The sequence below is a fragment of the Chroicocephalus ridibundus genome, chromosome 1 (genome assembly GCF_963924245.1).
Source record: "Chroicocephalus ridibundus chromosome 1, bChrRid1.1, whole genome shotgun sequence".
Lineage (NCBI taxonomy): Eukaryota > Metazoa > Chordata > Aves > Charadriiformes > Laridae > Chroicocephalus > Chroicocephalus ridibundus.
Genome location: NC_086284.1, coordinates 93,321,556 through 93,343,059, shown reverse-complemented (window position 1 = coordinate 93,343,059; position 21,504 = coordinate 93,321,556). Strand labels below are relative to the sequence as shown.

Here is a 21,504-nt window from a genome sequence, read left to right as displayed (position 1 = left end):
TACCTGGCATTTCAAACAGACTAGTGGAGTGTGAGTGATCTATGTCAGAAACCTCAAATATTTCCTGCATTTGTCCTTAGAAATTATTCTTAATTGTTTCTAGGTTGTGAACTGGAAATTGCATTAAGTTATAAGTTTGTGTAGTGTTGAGAAACTAAAGGAAGCATTCTGTTGTATATCTATACTAGCAAACAGTTCATGAAGATACAACTTTTGTGGTGACTGAAACTATGACTGTGGAAACCACTCATGTGCCTTCTACATACCTGGCAGAGATCCTTCACCTTCTGCAAGCCTTGTCTGAAGTAGAAGAGCGCCTTAATTCTCCTGTTCTGCAGGCTAAGGATTGTGAAGATCTCTTCAAACAAGAAGAGTGTCTCAAGGTAAGTTAGAAAAAATTTTCTTAGAATGATTGGTTTCTGTTGTTTTTGGGCTTCTGTATATTGGCAGCCTGCACTTACTCTCAGAGACATCTGTTTTATAAGCGCTCAGCCCTTCTCTGTGGTGTGTGCATATACGGATGTCTGTATATTGAAGGCACATTGGTGCAAATTACAAGAATGCCAGAGAGCTCATTCATTTTCACCTGTTTCACCTGTGTTTGGAAGACAAGAGCATCAACGTGTCTGCAAAATACATCCTTGAATGGGAGAGAAAGAATGGAGAGGGGCACTTATATATTTAAAGTTGTGAATTTGTGGTTAAAGTTTTGTTTGTGTGTTTGTAATTTTAAGTAATTAGTAAATAACCCTATCCACATCCAATCTTGGCAGCTTTATTTTGGTGTTTGATTTAAAGATTTTTTTTTTTAAAACAGCAACAAAACTAAGCAAAATTTAGCTGTTCCATTGCATGCTAGACCAAAAAAGCTTGAATTCTGATTTGGGCTGTACTCTGTGCAATTACAGTTTAATGAGCTAAACAGAAAATATTGTCCAGTAGGTAGATAATATAGTTAAGAAAAAGCTAATTCAGTATTGTTGATATGACTTTAAATGTTACTGTCTGGTTTCTTCATCGCTTGCAACAGTGAAATCCTTTGAAACTGGTGGAATTTTTCCAACACAGAATTGGCATAAAAAGAGAATAAGATTAAAGTTGTATGCCTAAGTAGATGAATTATCAGCTTTTGCAGAACAATATTTCTGTGAGGAAAGCCTTGTAAAAAATCATACTTAAGTGCTCTATATAATTACAGCAATTTCAAAATGTCATCCAGCATGAAGAGAAGACCACCCTTCTGTTTTAATGTGATTATTCTGGGGAAGGAAAGGTTTTAACAAAAGGAGACGTTAGCCTAAAGAGGCTGGAATTTGCCTACATTCAGCTATAAGAAAGAAGCTTAGAGGGAGAATCAAGGCAGGGACTCTGACTAGGTGCTCTGAATTGTCCTCGGTAGGAGCCCATTTATCTTTTTTCCACAACAGAGGACATGTGAAAAACCACATCCATATGCTGGTATTAGCTTCTATAAAATCACGTCTGGTTATGATTCTTATACATACATAGATCGTATACATTTTAGGCATCCGTATACACACACGCGCATCTGGATATTCTTATTAGCTCTTGAAAGTTAAGGTGTTTTCAGTTTCCAGCAAGGCAGTATAGTATGTGTAGTGAAGCATAACAGTGAAGTATTGGAGCCAAGGAAGCATATAACTGATAATACAACAGTGTGAAATAACAGTAGACTGTTTTTTTTTACCACTTCTGATTAAGAACCAGTAGCTTAAAGTGGTTCTGAGTATTGAAGCACACAACATGCCAATGTTATTGTCATTTTAAACAATCCTTTTTGATAGAATGACTCGTCTGCTCAAAAAAAGTTGTAGACCATGTAAATCATGGCATAATGAGCTAGCACTTGATCCTTGTCTGTGAACTTATGTTCACTACTAGATTGGATAGAAAAACAGTGACCTACATCACGCAGTTCACTGGCAGTTAACTTCCTTTTAATTCTCCTTAATGCTTTACCTTCGGGCTTATCTGATTTATATCCATAACTAATCTGCTGTTCACCCACATGTATGTGGTATTATCAGAGTTGACACCAACTTTAATAATATTGATACTGAGGTTAGAAGTAAGTATTGCCATAGGTTTAATTTAAGTGAACTATTAAATTGTTATGAGATGCATTTGTGGGCACAGTTCCATCTTCCTCCTAAATAAATATCTTAGAAGAGGCAAATGGATCTTGCATATTCGTGGGCTTTTGGAAGGGTATAGCTTTGATCTGAGCCTGCTTAATGAATATTTATTTCTAAGGAAAAGCATTCATCATTGTCATTATCCTGCAGTAAAAATAGAAAAGTAGTGCATAAATTGTTCAGCAGCTGCTGGTTGGGAAAGATTTGAAATTAAATTGTGCTTGATTTTTATCCCTGACAGATTTGCATGAATCAAATTACAGAACTGTCATGAATAGCTCTGTGTTTTAAAACCATTTGTGATTTTTTTTTCACTCCCATTCAGAAAGAATCAATTTTAATTGATCCTTAAAAGGAAAAATAAGTTTATTTACAAGAATCTTCCAGTGGTAACTGCTTTGAACGTTTTTCTCCGAAGTAAATGTCTATAGTAAGACTTAAACCTGATTGCTCATTATCCAATAGGATAAATATCAAATACAAATTAAAAATTGCTTTTGTTAATTGTCATAGATAATTCTAGCACTGTCTTTTTATATCAAAGGGATGTAAAATAGCAAAATATGAGTTTTTGCAGCAAAAATCTGTTAACTCCTAACATTTAGTAAATTATAGTGGCTTTATGGGCCCATTTAGTAAGTCTGCTGAAACCAGCTCATGTGAATGTTGTTCTCTTCATTTTAAGCTTTAGGGAGTGGAAAACTCACATAGGGAAACCAAGTCTTATCCCTTTATCTCATAAAGTCAACAATTGCAATGGTTCCATTATCTTATTACAAGCTCTTTTAAGTATTAGGACACACAGTACCTCAGTTTTTCTTCATCACTGTACTTATTCACAGTATTTAACAATTTACATGTTACAGTACTGTCAAAGATGAAATTACAATTGATTGTATGGAAAATCACAGTTCATAGATCGAAGGATTAGTAAATTTGGCTTAATGATATACTCTCAAAATAGGACAATTTTTGTTATAAGCACAAACATTATGGTACTTCTCTCTGCTACTGGTGATGTTCATATTGATGGAGTTCATAATCTTTGAGTTCCTCGTATAGAATTGGTTGTAATTACAATGGATTTCATTACATGATCAAGCGTAGGCATAAAATGCTTTCAAAATTTAGTTAATTATCCTTACTTGCCATGGATGTTCCAAATGCTTCCTGAAAGTTAAATGAATGTACAAATTTGCATATATTCAACTTAATCTGGTTTTAGAAAATGAAGTTATATGGCTCATACTAAGCCAAAGTTTTCCTGTGTGGCAATTATCTCATGCAAGCTACTTGTCTTGTTCAAGCTTCAGATTATGTAGCGGAAGACGTATATTCCTGGAATAAATACATTTATTAACCAGAGAATTAAAACTAACACATGTTTCTGTTTGCTAATACACAGCAAAAATGAGTGTGCTAAAACGAAACAGTCTACCTGGAATTTGAGAAGTCTAATTTGCGTTTATAGCCATATGTGAGAAAGCGTTTAGTAGAATTTCATGGCAAGAATCACGTTAAGTCACGGCATAGATGTGCCTCTTCATTACTTAATTATATTAACTGTGAATTCAAACTTATTTTTTGAGGCTACTGGCTTTATATAATTAATGCTGCAAAACTGCAGTAGGGCCTATACATATTAGGCATTTCTTTTTATATTTTTTTTTATATTCTTAATTTTATCAGGAACATTGCATCGTTGAATATGATTATACATTTAGCTATAATATTTTTCAATGATGTAACATTTTGAATACGGAAAACCATCTGTCTCTTTGAGAAAGAGGTTTCTTACATATGTAACTTCTTGCATAATCGCTCTAAGAGTTTTCTTGTTCATCTTCGTGTGTATTTCCAGTAGGATCTTTATTTAGTTCATTAAAAATTGGGTTGTTTACTGTTGTTGTTTTTAAATGTAGATATTTTCATGCTCTGATGTTTTTTTCTCTTCTTTTTTCCCTTTGTTTGGTAATTCATCACCTACTGACAGAGCACATTTTTTGCACAGTTTTCTGTTGTGTCTTATTTCAGAATATGGGAAATTTACTGTACGCATCACACATCCGTGACTCTGGCAGCCAGAATGCACTTTCAAAATGGTTTATTAAACCAATAATACCCATACCAGATATTGTAACTCATAGTTCTATACAGATTTTAAGATTGTAAGTAGTTTGTGGAATTTTTTCAGCCATTCATGATTACTAACAATTGTGCTGTTGCTGGTTTTCATGTTAGTACAAAAAGCATGAAATATTTTAACAAATCTGCTATACATGTAATTATAAAGCACAATTCTACAAATGTTTGGATTGCCAAAAGTATATTTTTAATTTTGCACATTGGAATACATATTTGTATTGTATTAAGTGGTTCTTATCAAGAAACATCACCTAACATGATATTCAGAGTGGGTTTCTGCTGCAGCTCAGTAAAACACAATTAACCGTAACTTAGAACTGAGTGTAATTAAATGCACTCTCCAAATAGATCTGTCAATAACACAGTGCTTGGTGGCTGATTTGTACACAAATAGCCAAGGAACTGAATTTTTACAGTTCTTTATCTTTCTCTGGCAGATAAAGACAAATTCCAGGTAGTGAAAATGAACTGGTGTTAAAGTCTCTAGCACTCCAATTTCTCTTTTCAAGAGCAATGAGATGGATCATTCCCCAAAGGCTACTGTCACTTCAGCTGCTAATGATTTTCTGTTATCCTTTTTTCTTAAAAATTAAAGCTTTGTGCACTTCTGTTAACCGTGTTACAAAATCTCCCAAGGCATTGTTGATAACTAACTGCTTGAAGCTATTCTCTTCAACATGAAAGATAGATGGGGTATGTGTGTGAGATACATGGGTTTGTGCATACACATATATAGACATGATCTGTTTTTTTTCTCGGACGCTTATGCCATCCAGTTGTGGATTTCATTGATAGAAGGTCAGCTGTGTTATCTTTCTTTGTCTGCAGCAGTTTAGCAGCTGTGCTCTAAACAAAAGCAAAAATCGGACGTATAAATCAGAAATTATATGCCTGTTCATAGACGACTAATTCTAAACATTTGGGGATATGCCACTTACCAATTTTGAAGTGCATAGATGTATTTCATCTATTTCTAATATTTAGAAAATTGTTTGACTTGGTTAAGAAAACATACAGTTTCAGTATGTGTAGGCACATACACTGCTCTTCATTTGATTACTTAAACACGTCAAACATGTGTGCCTTCTTGGGTGGATGTGATGAGCTGGTATTCAGACCTACTGAAAAGAAGGCAACTGAAGTTGAGCGCTCAAGTGTGTCCTGGCAGCTTGTAACATTTCAGTTACATTTTCTCCCGTTCTTTTGATACGCAAAATTTTAGTCATGGAAGATGCTGCCTCCTTTATGTTCAAGGGATATAATCTTGGAAGATTTGGAGGCATTTTGTGGTTTTATCCCCTGATATTTCTTATATTCAGATTAATAACATTTAATACCTTAATTATCCATGCCCTGAGTGTATAAAACCAAGATTCCGATAGATTTGAGTAAGGAACGCTGAGTGTGGGACATTATGCTGGGAAAGTCAAATGGGGTTTGTTGGGTACTGACGCAGACCCAGCCAGCTTTCGTGCTAGGTGATAGATTGCTGACAAGGGAGCAAACATGTTCCTTATTGTGAATCATCCCAGAAACAAGACGGCTGCCATTCTCTTTTTATTTATAAGTATTTCCTTTAGCCTGCTAAATGTTAGTGACATTTCTCAGGACCTATGGATTCAAATTACTAGTCATGAGGGGCTTTATGGAACGTTCCTTTATCTTTTTTTTTTTTTTTTTTTTGGCAAAGAATAACATAATATAGTATTTGCAGCCCTAGAGCTTTAGGAACCCAGAGTATTTTTTTCTCTTTTGTCTTGTGTGGGTTTTTTGTATGCAATTATTTCAGTGCATTGCTGTCACATTTTCATAAGGATTTTGATTCTTATGTTTTACAAAATAGTAAATGCAGTGTAATAACTTTAATTGGTAATAAAATGACAACTAGGTTTTGTCACTTAAAAGAGGCATGCAGATTTTGTCTTAAGTGCTTGTTTTTAAAATATTTCACAAGTAATTTGGATGAGAAAATTATTAGGATAATTATCATTATCTCCTCGTCACTTCATATTAGTACTACTAATAATATACCAGTACAGTCTGTTATTCCCATGGTTCTAAATTACTGATTTTAAATCAAATTCATTACAAAAGAATTGTAGAACATATTATTTAGATATGAGGTGGTGTGGGTGACGTGTTTATAAAAAAAAAATAAAATCAAAATCCATTAGTAGAATCAGAAGAATTCATAAATACCAAATAAAGAGGAATTAGTAAGTATAGTTTACACGGACATTTTAAAAGTTTTTTTACTAAGAAAAATGAGGAGTTGCAGAGTTTGAGTCAAGTCAACATATGCAGAAGACATGTATTAGAATAGAGAACTTAAAGAAAGGGAGGAGAGAGAGAAGGCGTCCCTACTCATAGACTGGGAAGAACTTCAGTTCACATTGTCCATGAAGTCTGTCCAATTGATGGTAGCTTTCTAGGACTAAAAGCTTCTGCCTAGTAGCTACCCACATCTTTACTGTATACCAAATTTTATACATGGAAGAAAGTTCTAGTAGGGTAATGCTTAAAACCTGCAAAAAACCTAAAATTATTTGATGCTGTTATTAAATGTTTGGGTAGAGTGTGCTGTAAATTGGAACAAATTGAAAATGACAATTTAGTTTGATGAAAACCAGGAAAAAGGAATGAACATCCCAAAAAATTTCAGCAGTGCTAAGCAATGTCGCAGAGCAATGATAAGAAAGTGGTGGCAGACAAGTAAAATATAAGGCATAGTGAAAGGAGCAAATTCAATTACACTTGACATTTAAGAGTCTTGGATAATTCAGTTCATTGTGGACTGAATTATACCTTCAAAATATCTTCTCAGTGTTCATTTTGATCCAGAAAGCAGCAGTTGTTCTGTAGTAAGAGATGAAATATGATATTCAGAATAGAACACTTTCCAGTAAGTAGTGTAGCTTTGCTGTGTATATTATGATTGATTTTAAAAGAATACTAAATATTTTTAAAGTATATGAAATAATTAGAAAACATTCTGAGAAGTGCAAGATAAAGGTGAGAGCCAAGTAAACAAGACCTACAGGAGAACAGAGCGATGAGATTTTTGGAGAGGTAAGAATACTTGGTGTCATGACAAAGGAGGTCATTCATCCAATTTTTTTTAATAACACTGACACAAGTGGATATTCGTTTAAATTAAAAGTGACTCATTGTTTATGTCAGGAAATAGATTTTGGATTACTTGGTATCTATTTTTCATTCTGAGTCGTTACTGAAGCTGTGTGATATTCCATATATGAAAACCCAAACGTTTAGAACTATGGTATATTTGAATCAACAGGGTTGAAATTTCCTTTGCTGAATGTCTGTCTTACATTTCTTCTGTTTCATTTCTATAAATTTCAAGGAACTTGTTTATTCCATTCTAGGAAACATGGATAATGAAAAAAACCCAAGACATCGTTTTACAATTTTAAGCAAAAATCATCGAGAGATACACTGTTTTTTTAAACTGTCGTTTCCCAGCGGTGTGAAATTTGACACCGTGTAATTTTTGTACCAGAGTAATGCTTTTTGCCGCCCCAGTGAAATTAATAGCCAATTTTGACACCCCTTCTGACGGATCATTGTTTTCATATTGTCTATTAAAGATTTCCTCCCTGCAGCTTACGCAGTTCTCCTGCAGCTCCTAGCAGTGCCCAAATTATACGTACGCAAGAGAGTTTCAGAACCTCAGCATGCTCCACCTGGGATTATAGGGCTCAGGCTTTTTTTCCCCTGTGATTGCTCCAGCTTCTGAGTTGGGAAGTAAAGGGAAATGACATGCAAAACCTTTGAGTTTTTTTTCCACATTTTGAATATAAGCTTCTGGGTTTGTTTTTTTTTAAATATATATTTAGAACATCATTTTTTAGTTAGCTGGATAACATACATAAACATTAAGGTGTATAACATGAAATAGGTTTCTTGGTCCATGACTTAAATTCCTATGCCAGAGAAATAATATTTCTAGATAGTATAACAGAGAAATAATATTTCTAGATACTTAATAGTAAATCATAAATATATTACTGTCTCAATATCATGTCATATTTAGAACATCCTCTATCAGAACACATGACAGAAGACAATGAATCCAAATAAAAAGAAAATAATTCACATTTTTAGAATTTCATTGCTTTGTTAATAGCACTAATGTGGAAAAATCTGATGTCCCTATAAATGTTATACTTTTGATTTATTGGTAATTTATGTCTTCTCATGGTATTTAAAAAAAATTGATGGCTTATTTCCTACTTCTCTTGAGTAGTATACGTTGAAGTTGTTTCCATATATTCCTTAGTATATTAAGGTTAAAGTCAAAATTTTCTAGCCTTTCTGACCATGTCATAATAATTTCCAGATTTAAAATATCTTTTTCTTACATAATTCTACAATGTATTTTACTGAATAATACAGTTATGCAAATTCAAAGTCCATTTCTGTTTCTTACCTTGTTTACTTTGTGCGAAAAGCACGTAAGTTAACAGATTTAGAGTTGGAAAATTTTCCTGAAGATCACGTGTTGGAACAATGAGCAGAAATGTGAGGTAGCAGATGACTCAAGCCACTCTCTCTTCTTTACAATTTGTTTCTCTTTGTGCATTTGGCTTAAATCTTGTTTGATTCATGCTAGCTACTTGCTAAATTCTAGGCCTAGCACTATTCATTTTGTGATTGACTTAGCTCAAGAATTTTAGAATATGTAAAATTAAAATAATTACTGCATATATTAATTAAAATGTGTAGAATATTTAAAAAGTTAATTCCATCAAAAAATTGAGCACACACCCCCCCCCCCCCCGAAAATTTGACAAAGTAAACTGGAACTGTGCTTTTTAGGATTTTATTAAGTGAGTATTATATTCAGGATATAAACTTTAGGTATCATTATTACTTAAAAAGACCTATGAGAAAGGAATGTACCCCCTGGTCTTCTATTCAGTAATACTAGTAAATTTTAAAGATAAAAAGTAAAATCTTAGTGTGAAGTTTTCATAAATAAAACTACCCCTTAAGCTACATTTAAATCATTATAATTTGTGATTACTAGACTCTTCAAATAGTTTCATTTTTATGATATAAGATCATAAATGTCTTTTAAAAATGTATTATTTGAAATTTCATTACCTTTAAAATATTGCAAAGAAAAGTAACTATTAAAAAAGGGAACATATTTTTCCAGCTATAAAAGACACTATCACAAGTATGTTATCTGGACTTCAGCTTGCGCAGCTGAGATTATTCCAATTGTGCAGTTGAGATTATTCCAAGTTTGCAGGATTGAACCTCTATTTCATCCTTTTTTTAATGTTTTGGCACATAAATGTTATGCTTGTTCTAAAAATTAGGTGAGCAGAAGGACACTGAACAAGCAAAGTTCCCTTTTTTATCTAGTTGTAGTTAAAATAGATGAAAACATTTTTTATTGTACTTTTTTTTTTTTTTCCCAAAATTGAATTGGCTAGCTGTGTTTCTGTCTTTGGCTGAAACTAATAAAAGACAATCCTACTTTTCATTTGTATTACCAAACACAAGCTATATATCTGAAACATAATTTTTAGTGGAGATGCAGGGAAGGCAAAACAATGTGATGCAATATTGTGCTCGTCAATGCTTAGTACAGCTTTTATTTTCTTTAATAACTCTACTGCATAGCTTGCATGTAGACTGGAATTCTGTTGCACCTAAATAGCTACAGCACTCTTATTCCTAACCACCCATGGGGAAATAAAACACAGATGTTCAGTGCTGACTTCTCGTGTCTATCTGAATCCATGGGCGAGGATGGCTGAGGGACTCTGGATAGATTCATTGGTCATGACAAGAATGGCAACAGATCAAGGAAGAGTCCACTCATGCTAATGGTCTTTTTTCTTCTATTTCTGGTACATTATAACCTCAAAAAGCTCTCCTGTATTACTTCAAATTTGATGCTTCCTCTTCACAAATGAAAGAAAGGCAAATCTGACTTTTTAAGCACGGTGAAATAGAACCGTCAGATTCTAGCTACAGGGTTTAACCAGGCTGTGACAGAGGGTTAGAGGGCAATTTCAATTTTCATTTTTTGTTTGGCTTTCTATCACTCATTATGTTTCTGCTTGCTGGAAAATAACACAACATCCTTTGATCCCTTCATCCTTTCAAAAGTGCTGGTACTGTGAAAGAACTTCTTACACACAAACTAGCAATTTCTACTTCTCATAATTCTGTCAAATCAGCATTTCCCTTACCTCTGAAACAAAGTTACTGCAGACTTGTGTCCAGCAACTGAAGAACGTTTTTGGTGTTAAACAAGACTGAGTCTTTTGTCAGTTGATCTGATAAGTTCTCAGCTACAATTCTCGGTATTAATTTTGAGGCTTATGTATTTCAGAAGAAATAAGGGACAGAAACACAGTAGAAGAGTTATAGGTAGTGGTATTGAAAATTTAAGGAGTTTTAACAAAAGGTTGGAGAAAGGTTGCCCAGAGAATTTATGGATGCCCCATCATTAGAAGTCTTAAAGGTCAGGCTGGATGGGACTTTGAACAATCTGATCTAGTGATGTCTCTGCCCATGGCACAGGGTTGAACTAGATGGTCTTTGAAGTTCTCTTCCAACCCATCCCTGGAAAAAGGTCAGGTTGGACGGGGCTCTGAGCAACCTGATCTAGTTGAAGATGTCCCTGCTCATTGCAGGGGGGCTGGACTAGATGACCTTTAAAGGTCCCTTCCAAACCAAACCATTTTATAATTCTATGGTAAAAGATGAATAGGGCTGTAGATTTTTATCCAGAGAGTATTCCTTTCTCTGTGCAGCAGTTTCAGTGAGACGCATGCCTGTATTAAGATTTCATTACAAAGCTGGAATAGTAAGAAATGGGTAATATTATGACACTGAATGAAGTAGGGAGACATTTAATTTTACATTGCTATTTGAATAAACCTATCTCAAGAATTACCTGAGGCTTTTAGTGGCTCACTGGTACAATGGATCCTTTGTCTATTTTGGTATAAAATTTTGTGAGCTTTGCATCATCCAAATTATGTTTCAAATGCACAAAATCTTATAGTTGTTAACCTTTCATTAGAGAAAAGGAGAAAACCTTAACTTTGAAATCATTAGGGAAAAGAAGTCTACCTTCAGGGGTCCAGTCCTCTTCCATATATTCATCAATGACCTGGATGAGGGGATAGGGTGCACCCTCAGCAAGTTTGCTGATGACACAAAGCTGGAGCGGGGGGGCAGCTGACACACCGGAAGGCTGTGCCGCCATACAGAGACCTGGACAGGTTGGAGATCTGGGCAAAGAGGAACCTTATGAAATTCGACCAGGGCAAGTGTAGGGTGCTGCACCTGGGGAGGAATAACCCCATGCACCAGTACAGGTTGGGGGCTGACCTGCTGGAGAGCAGCTCAGTGGAATGAGACCTGAGACTTGTGGTGGAGAATAGGATGACCGTGAGCCAGCAATGTGCCCTTGTGGCCAAAAAGGCCAATGGCATCCTGGGGTGCATCAAGAAGAGTGTGGCCAGCAGGTCGAGGGAGGTCATCGTCCCCCTCTACTCTGCCTTGGTGAGGCCACATCTGGAGTACTGTGTTCAGTTCTGGGCTCCCCAGTTCAAGAGGGACAGGGAACTGCTGGAGAGGGTGCAGCAAAGGGCTACCAAGAGGATTAGGGGACTGGAACACCTCTCTTATGAAGAAAGGCTGAAGGATTTGGGTCTCTTCAGTCTGGAAAAAAGACATCTGAGGGGAAACCTTATCAACCCTTATAAATACTTAAAGGGTGGGTGTCAGGAGGATGGGGCCAGGCTCTTTTCAGTGGTGCCCAGCGACAGGACAAGAGGTAATGGGCACAAACTTGAGCATAGGAAGTTCCACCTAAACATGAGGAGGAACTTCTTTACTTTGAGGGTGGCAGAGCACTGGCACAGGCTGCCCAGAGAGGTGGTGGAGTCTCCGTCTCTGGAGACATTCCAAACCCTCCTGGATGCGTTCCTGTGCAACCTGCTGTAGGTGACCCTGCTCTGGCAGGGGGGTTGGACTAGATGATCTCCAGAGGTCCCTTCCAACCCTATGATTCTATGATTCAGACTAAAACCAAATTCATGCAGTCCAAAACATTTTAATTTTTTCATGCCTGGCTGCATTTTATTCAGGCAGCAGAAGTGTGAACTTCACCATTGTAAGGAACCGTGACCATGGCTTTTCAAAGGAATGGACTTCATTTCAGTAAGGAAAGGATTTTTGCTTGGCTGAAGGACATCAGCAATTCTGAAATGTTCTTGCTTTACCTTGATGTCTTGACTAGTCTGGAAGAGAAAGCATTTTCCTTCCAAACACAGATACCACAGAGAGAAAAATAAAATCCCCAGAACAGCACAAATATTGTATGATTTGTCACACTGAGGCTGGAGGAGGCTACCCAGAAGAAATTAAAATGAAAATGTAAAGAATTAATGATTAAGTGCATTTCAGAAACATTGATTTTATGTTTTCTCTGTGATAATGATACATGTGATGTATTTTACCAGGACTGTAAAGAAATGACAGATGTATAAATTAGTTGCATAGAAAGCATGTTTTTCCTTCAAAACCCTCATTTATTTCTCTGGTTTTGATACTCATAATGTGGAGCTGAAAGGTAAGCTTATGTAATTCATAGGTTTTGGCTGATTCAAAAAAATATTGATGTTCTCTTTCTGGTAACGAACGTGAAAATCACAGAAGTACCAAATCATGCCTGTTTGGATAGTAGACTGACATGTGACAGGAAGTGCTCTGCTTGGGGATTTCATTACATCGGTCTTGATGCACAAGGAGAAAGTCTCTGCTCATTACTTTTTGTTGCATTGAATGCTTTTATCCTTAAATCATCACACAGGTTATGACAATATCTTTCCTCAGCATTGGGTTTGCTAACAAATTCAGTCATTGAAACGTTTCTAAAAGATTCAGTAGAAAGAGAGAGGTTGAACACTACCTAGTTCACAGAATAGAAATAAACAGAATATTTATGTATTGCTTTATAGAGCAAAAAGAAAACCTGCATAATTCAGTCATGGAACTGAATGGATTGATAAATGGATAATTAATGGTCGAGAATGTATGGGATTTTAAACAGTTTCAAACATTTTAAAGATGTTAAAAGTCCAGAGTAAATTAAGTTTTTCTTCCTTTTGGTCTTCCAACATATGGCATTGTGCAGCTAGTTAGGTGGACTGTGAAGTATTTTGTCTTTCTCTGAAACAACAATGAACTGACTACGTGAAGAATGGTAAATGTTGCGTTGTGACTATCCGGCAAAAGGCAAAACCAGTGATACCTGATGAACTTTTTCATGCGGTTTCTTTGATATTTGTTTAATATCTGCTGAATCAAGTATAAAAGAGAAGCATGAACAGAAAAATAATTATAGAACACTTAAACATAAGTCTGTAAAATTGAACTTGTTCCTGCTTTCTTAAGAAGAAAGGGGCCTGAAACAGATGTAACCTTGGCATAAAGGAATTAATGAATGACTGAATTCAATAGCTCTTTGCTTCCCCTTCAGCCATCACCTCTCTCAGAAATAGCTTATTGAGTCTCCAAAGAAAGGATGGACATTCAGTCATTATTACCCGGTTATTGTCAAACTTTTATTGTTGTCAAACCTATTGCTGACTCTCTTGAGGGACAAGAGGCCTTGCAGAGTGATCTGGACAGACTGGAGCATTGGGCTAAGATTAATTGAATGAAATTTAAGAAGTTGAAATGCCAGATTCTGCACCTAGGATGGAGTAGTGCCAGGCACAAGTATAAACTGGGAGAGGAGCAGTGGGAGAGGAGCAGCTGGAGAGCAGCCCTGCAGAAAGGGGTCTGGGGGTGCTGGTGGGCAGCAGGCTCCACAGGAGCCAGCAGTGTGCCCTGGCTGCCACGAGGACAAACCGCATTCTGGGGTGCATCAAACCCAGCATAACCAGCTGGTCAAAAGAGGGGATTATCCCGCTGTGTTCGGCATTGGTGCGGCCTCACCTGGAGTACTGTGTGCAGTTCTGGGCCCCACAATTTAAGAAGGATATGAAGGTCCTTGAATGTGTCCAGGGGAGGACAACGAAGGTGGTGAAAGGCCTGGAAGGCATGTCCTATGAGGAGTGGCTGAGGACTTTTAGGTTGTCTGGTTTGGAGAAAAGGAGGCGGAGGGGCGGCCTCATTGCTCTCTGTGGTTTCCTGAGGAGGGGAAGCGGAGAAGGAGGTGCTGAGCTCTTCTCCCTGGGATCCAGTGACTGGATCTGGGGGAATCATTCAAAGCTGCATCAGTCAGGGGAGGTTTAAACTGGACATTAGGAAGCATTTCTTTACCAAGAGGGTGTTCAAACACTGCAACAGGCTTCCTAGAAAGGTAGTCAATGCCCCAAGCCTATCAGTGTTTAACAGGCATTTGGACAATGGCCTTAATAGCATGCTTTAACTTGGTCAGTCCTGAATTGGTCACGCAATTGGAACAGATGATCGTTGTAGGTCCCTTCCAACTGAAATAGTCTATTCTATTCTGTTCTGTTTAACTATCCTTTTGTTCCTCTTTCCTTTGCTTATGAACATTTTTTTATTTACTTATAAACAATATTTTGTTTTTCTTTTCTAAAATCTTGATATTACAGAGCATTAAAGATAGCCTGGGGAGACTGATGGGTCACGTAGACATTATTCACAGCAAGAAGATACCAGCTTTGCAAAGTGCTACACCAAGGGAAGCGGCAAATATACAAGACAAGCTGACTCAGCTTAATTTCCAATGGGAGAAAGTGAACAAGATGTACAGGGACCGACAGGCGTAAGTAACTTTTACAAATTTTTATTTCTGATGGTATCCATTAGTATTTGGCTTACTGTTGGTTGTTATTTCCTAGTGGGTTTTTTGTGGAAATACCTTTTAAAGTCACAAACAATACTTTCTTTTAACTAAATGCAGAATGTTTATAGGAAATCATAATTTAATTTATGAGCATTTTTTTAAAATTGAAAATATTTTTACCCATTATCACTTGCATTACTGGCATGATATTGCATACGTATTCCTTATAAATGACACACCTTTACTGTGCGATAGTATTAAGCATTTACTCTTTTGTACCTGTACCATTGATTTAAAAATCTGAATCTGTGATGGCTGGATCAGAGTAAATTCCCTTTTAATTGAGGAGGATTTACTAGTTTGAGGAGCATTTCTCACTTTACGTCTAAGGAGCACAGCTAGAATTGTTAGCGGTTCTAAATCCAGCGTCATCCAGTGTCCGTATATTAGACATTATACATCAAGGCAGGATAATCAAGAGAAGTGTAGAAAGGCATTAAAATGATAACAAATAAAGCGGTGATATCCTACAGTATTATATAATACTTATTATAATTTTTCTCCTTGTATATTTTTTGTGGTGTTTGTAATCTGGGAATTGTATTATGATGCAAAATGTAGCCAAACCTATTTTATTAATACGTTTGTCCTCCAATCCAAGCCTTGATAACTTTTGTGTTTTCTTTGTTTAGAAATATTGGTCAACAGCTGTAACTTTGGAGATTTTTTTACCAACATGTTATTTCCACTGTCAGACAGTCACTAGCTTTGATTTTATGTTGCTGGAGAGAGAGGGAGAGAGAGAGAAAGTTTAAAAAAAATAATAATCAGGGAGAGACGTAGTAAAAAATATAATTCAGTAATCTTCACGTCATCTCTGTTTTGTCTCAACATCTAAAGTGTAAGAAACTAAGACAGATTTATAATCTGGTAAGGTTTCCAGATTCTCCCACGCACAGTACTTTTTTTTAAAAATAGTAAGCCTGGCCCTGGTGTGGTAAGAAAGATTCTTCTGTTTCTCATGATGCCATGTACAAAAATGAAGGCTAACTTAGAAGCAGATACTGGAGCCAAGCTGCTCACACAGATAATAAAAACTGGGGATATTTGGTGTTGTGCTTCTCCCAGAGTCTGGCTTTGTCCAAACTCTTACTGGTATAGTAGACCAAGCTCTGAGAAACCTTTAGAATCTCCCCATATGCATTTTCTACCACTGGTGCATAGCAAGGAACATGATTTGCTGTTAGCTGAAAGCTTGGGCCACCAGCACTGCCATTCAGTTATCCCTTATTTAGACTACAGTGATATTTAGCCAGCAGCAGAAAGTATTCTGAGATGAAATGAATTAATGTTTGTCAAGTATTTAGTAGTCATCAGATAAAGGCACTAGAGAAGTGTAAAGTATGATTATGCTCCAGCTGGTGTTTGCCGGGGGGAGTCATCCTCTTTTAGTATGATGGGCAGCAACTCAAGGTGATGATAAGCTTGACTGCTGTCTGGAATCGCATGCCTTTCTTTTAAATCTTCTGTTTGTCGTGTCAGCCTTACCGTGTCACTGTTTCAGTGTTTCTGTTTGAACTCCGAGATGATCTCTATCGCTTCTGCAGTTTTGTGAGGTGCATTTGGACTGCACACAAATGCTAGGGAGGAGATGGAGAAAGACAATATGGCCTTTAGCATTTTGCTTCTAGCAGTTTGTGTCTGTAAGAGGTGAAAGTGTCTGTGTAAGTCTGCCCTTGAGACGTGGATGAAGCTGTGTTTATGAGATATGCTATTGATGATGATGTTTTAGGACAGTTTTGGAATTATTATTGGAGCCCTGTCTTGCTTTCAAGGAAGTGTAACTAAGTGAATGTGAGTATTACATGTTTGAAAGATTACAGAAACAACTATACTACGTTCATTTCTGAATATTGGTTTTAGGAAATTAAAGGGTTGTAATAACATGGAAATTATGTATGGAAATGCAAAGTCAACTGTCACTGTGACAGATGGAAGAACAAAACAACTTCCCTTACCCCTATACTTCATAGCAGAGAGTTTACTCTATATCTCATAGAATTCAATAGAAACATTCATGTTGAGTTCTTTTCTGTGAAATAGACTTCCTGGAAGTCCTAATTCATATCTAGATACTTTATAAGTAACTTTTTAGTTAATTCCTTTTAATAAGAAATCAAAATGTATTTTCAGTTTGTTTTACAGCATAACATGTGCCAGTTTGACAGAAATTCATTGTGATGATAAATACTCAAATAGCTTTACAAGTCCATTTCTTCTACAGTATTTGAAAACCTTGTTTCACATTGTCACTTTAGCATGTTTCCTGGATTTGAAGTACAGTTCATACTGTACTTGCTGTAAAATAACAGGTAATATTTGACTGAAAAAGTATAAGCAAAAATGCTGTGATCATTTGAGTGTACTCTTTTAGATGGATTAGAAGCCTAGAATGAATGCAAATTTTTACGCTTTTCACAAACTCATTGAAACACTAGTCTTCAACTGACTATTTTTTTTAAGTAAAGCCTAGGTCTAGCATGGTTCTTAATAGGAGTGAGTTTCTTTTCTGTACAAATTAATTTTAAAACATGGTAATGGGTTGTGTTTCCAACAAATATAGGGGGGTCACACCATCTTATACTAAGTGAAATTTGTTTCTTTGGTATTAGTTTTCTGAGTGCACAGCAAACTCCAGGAAACAGCAGCAGTGTCATGATTTGTCTTTTGTGAGCTAAGGAGTAGTTTATGATTTCATTTATAACGTCAACCTTTGCTCTCATGCTACTAAATTTCTACATTATCTATTCCAATAGTCACATTAAGATAATACAATCTGAATTTTGTAAGGTAGAGTTATGTTACCGTGCCAGTAAGAATAACCATTCAGATGCTATAGTTTTTCCTGTCCTTGTACCAGAATTTAACAATAGTCTCCCTTCTTTGCAGCAGCCTTAGATACTGAGGTTTTTATATTAAACATGACTATTTAGGAAGTGACACTAACACCAGATGCCTATGTATCTTCAATAAGAACACGTGTAATAATTGGGAAAAAAATAAATATTATTCGATAGATAATAGAAAATAGATTTTTAAATTATTGTCTGATATAATTATTTATCTTATCAACTTACCATTTGTGGAAATCCGTGTTTCTCTTGTCAGGATATCTTCTCAGGATATTTATGCTCAGTCTTGTTTCTGTGAGTAACACATACTCCCTAAAAATATTCATTTCTAACAGTGCCAGAAGTCATTGCATCAATCAAGTACAACAAACTTTTCCAGAACAGACCAACAATACATTAATTTTAAATATTTCTATAACAATTGCAAATCACTCACAGAAACATAGAAAAATACTCCAAAAAATCTAATTTGAAAGAAAAATACTTAAATTTTACAGATATTGTAGACTTTGAACATTTTTGAAACTGTTTCTTCACCATGAGTTAAAATTCTAATGGATCCCTCATATTAATTTCAGATAACTAATTTTTGTCCTTTTCATGTCTTATTTAAAAATTATCTTCCAGGGCATGCATTGTATACTAGATTAATGCTCTCCTAATTAATCTGAAATCTACTAAAGATTAAACGTTGTGAGAGAATGTGGGAAAGTTGATACCAGCTATCTTTAGAAAGTGTTTCTTGCTAATTCTGAAAAGAGGAAAAAAGTGATATTCCAGTCTTATATCAGAAAAGATCCCAAATCCATAATAATGATGCCAAACCAGATTGATGACTTTATAAAGGTCAGAAACAACTAACAATTTTTATAGTAACAAGAGCAAACCTTAAAGAACTAGTTAACAGGCTTATACTAAGAATGATTTTCATTTTTGTACAGCAGTACAACTGCCAACTATTTCTGAGTAGCCTTAAATTAACTGTTGATTAGCTTGATAAGGCCTAATGAAACACATGTATTATACATAAAGAATCTATTAATTGTCAGAGAAATAACTATTTTGTGGTCATATTTCTAACACCACATAGTAGCAGATGTAATTCCTTACTGACACATTCTGTCGAGTTGAGAGCTAATCTGATGCATCGATCAAGATATTAGGAAAAAGAAACAGAAGACATTCTTTTTTCAAGTTTAAGTAACTTGTGTAGATCCTGCATAGCTGCAGAACCAGACACCAGTAAGTCTTGATGACTTGCCTGTCTGTGTATGGTATCTGAATGGTTTGGGTTAGAAGGGACCTTAAAGATCATCTAGTTCCAACTCCCCTGTCATAGGCAGGGACACTTCCCACTAGACCAGGTTGCCCAAAGCTCCATCCAACCTGGTCTTGAACACTTCCAGGGATGGGGCGTCCACAACTTCTCTGGGCAACCTGTTCCAGTGCCTCACTACCCGGACAGTAAAGAATTTCTTCCTGATATCCAATCTAAATCTCCTCTCTTTCAGTTTAAAACCATTAACCCTTATCCTATCGCTATGCTCCCTCCCCATCTTTCCTGTAGGCCCTTTTTAGGTACTGGAAGGAATCAGTAAGGTCTCCCTGGAGCCTTCTCTTTTCCAGGCTGAACAACCCCAACCCTCTCAGCCGGTCTTCATAGGAGAGGTGCTCCAGCCTTCTGATCATCTTCATGGCCCTCCTCTGGACCCATTCCAACAGGTCCATGTCCTTCTTGTGCTGAGGACTCCAAAGCTGGACATGCTACAGGGTTGGGTCTTACCAGAGCAGAGTAGAGGGGTAGAATCATCTCCCTTGATCTGCTGGCCATACTTCTTTTGTTGCAGACCAAGATGCAGTTGGCTTTCTGGGCTGGAAGTGCACGTTGCCGGCCCATGTCGAGTTTCTCATCCACCAGCACCCCTAAGTCCTTCTTCTCAAGGCTGCTCACAAGCTGTTCTCCTTTCAGCCTATATTTGTGCTTGGGATTGCCCTGACCCATGTGCAGGACCTTGCACTTGGCCTGGTTGAACGTCATGAGGTTCACACGGGCCCACCTCTCAAGCCTGTCCAGGTCCCTCTGGATGGCATCCCTTCCCTCCAGCATGTTGACTGCGCCCCACAGCTTGGTGTCATTAGCAAACTTGCTGAGGGTGCCCTCAATCCCACTGTCCATGACACCAACAAAGATGTTAAATAGCACCAGTATGAGATACAGGTTCTGTGCTCTGCTCACTTAGATAAAAACATAGATACGATACAAAGATATATGGATTCAGCCCAGGTGATGCATTCACACTATAATTCATTTTTCAGAATATGAGATATATTACTTTAGAGTAATATCTATAAGCAATTGATGAATGCAAAGCCAGGTAGTGTTAAATACCGAGGAAATCTACTTACTTGAATATAGATTTCTAGAAACATTTAGATGCCTGAAGACATCCTGCATGGCCTCAACCTCTTACTTCAGAGGGGTACAACTCTCTCATTCATCCCATGCCAATCTTGCATGGATTTCTCATTAACATTCCAACAACCCCCATATGACTGCCCATTTTACAACTATTTAACCTTGCAAATCCAAACTGAAGATAAAAGGTAAAACAGTCACATTTAGAACCTTTGAGAAAATGGTTTTGTAGCCTTGACTGTCAGATCTATCTTAGGGAACATAAAAATAGAATTACTGACTCTTACATTATTTGTTAGATATCCTAGGGGGCTGTTTAGTATTTTCCTTCTCCAAGTGTCTCAGTTGTGGATTCACAATTTCCATCCGTGGCACCAACAATGGTCTGCAAATGTGCAGTCTTTGAAGACACAAGTCATCTGACCGATCTTTAGCTATCCAAGTTTTAGTTATCTAATTTACAGTACTTGTGTAGATTCTTTCTCAATTTAAACACTTCCAGGAGATTCTTTCACGGGTAACTGTCTGTTGCACTATTTAGTCAGTTCACGCTACTTTTAGATAGATAAAATAAGGGGAGATTACTCTTAACCTAGAAATTATAATGAAACCATATAATTTAATTTATGTGTACACATGTTGTTATATATCTCTTTTTCCTTAAGCTCTGTCAGAATTTCTTTGCTCCTTGCCTTAACTCTGACAAAGTGAATGACAAGAATGAATGCTAACTGGCTTTGTTTCAGTACAGGGAGAAAAGCAACTTGTGGAAGGCCTAGGTATTTTGAGAGAAAGACAGAAATAGTGGCTGCTCCCTCCTCTGAGACCATCAGCTCGCATATTTCTGTTGAGGTTGTAAGTCTTGTTATTAGACTTACTCTCGGCTCAGGATTCAGGATGAGAGTGAAAACCAGAACAGATTAGTTCCTCCTCAAGGAGAAAAGGAAATTATTTCCTTTCTAATGTTAATCTCAAAATAGCTACCATGCCTTAGTTACATGCAGGGTATGCTTATTACTTTTTTTTTGCTTTCTTTCACAGAACCTCAAATTGTTCGTC

At 36.5% G+C, this 21,504-nt stretch overlaps 1 protein-coding gene across 4 annotated transcripts in view; it reads left to right on the top strand.

Moving 5' to 3' along the window:
- The window catches only part of DMD (dystrophin), a 1,176,878-nt gene that overhangs the window by 524,700 nt on the left and 630,674 nt on the right, over positions 1-21,504 (top strand). For all 4 annotated transcript variants that reach the window (XM_063343608.1, XM_063343591.1, XM_063343600.1 and 1 more), the window contains 2 exons: positions 189-383; positions 14,924-15,096. In XM_063343608.1, coding sequence (XP_063199678.1) covers positions 189-383; positions 14,924-15,096 — 368 coding nt within the window. The remainder of the gene's footprint in view (positions 1-188; positions 384-14,923; positions 15,097-21,504) is intronic.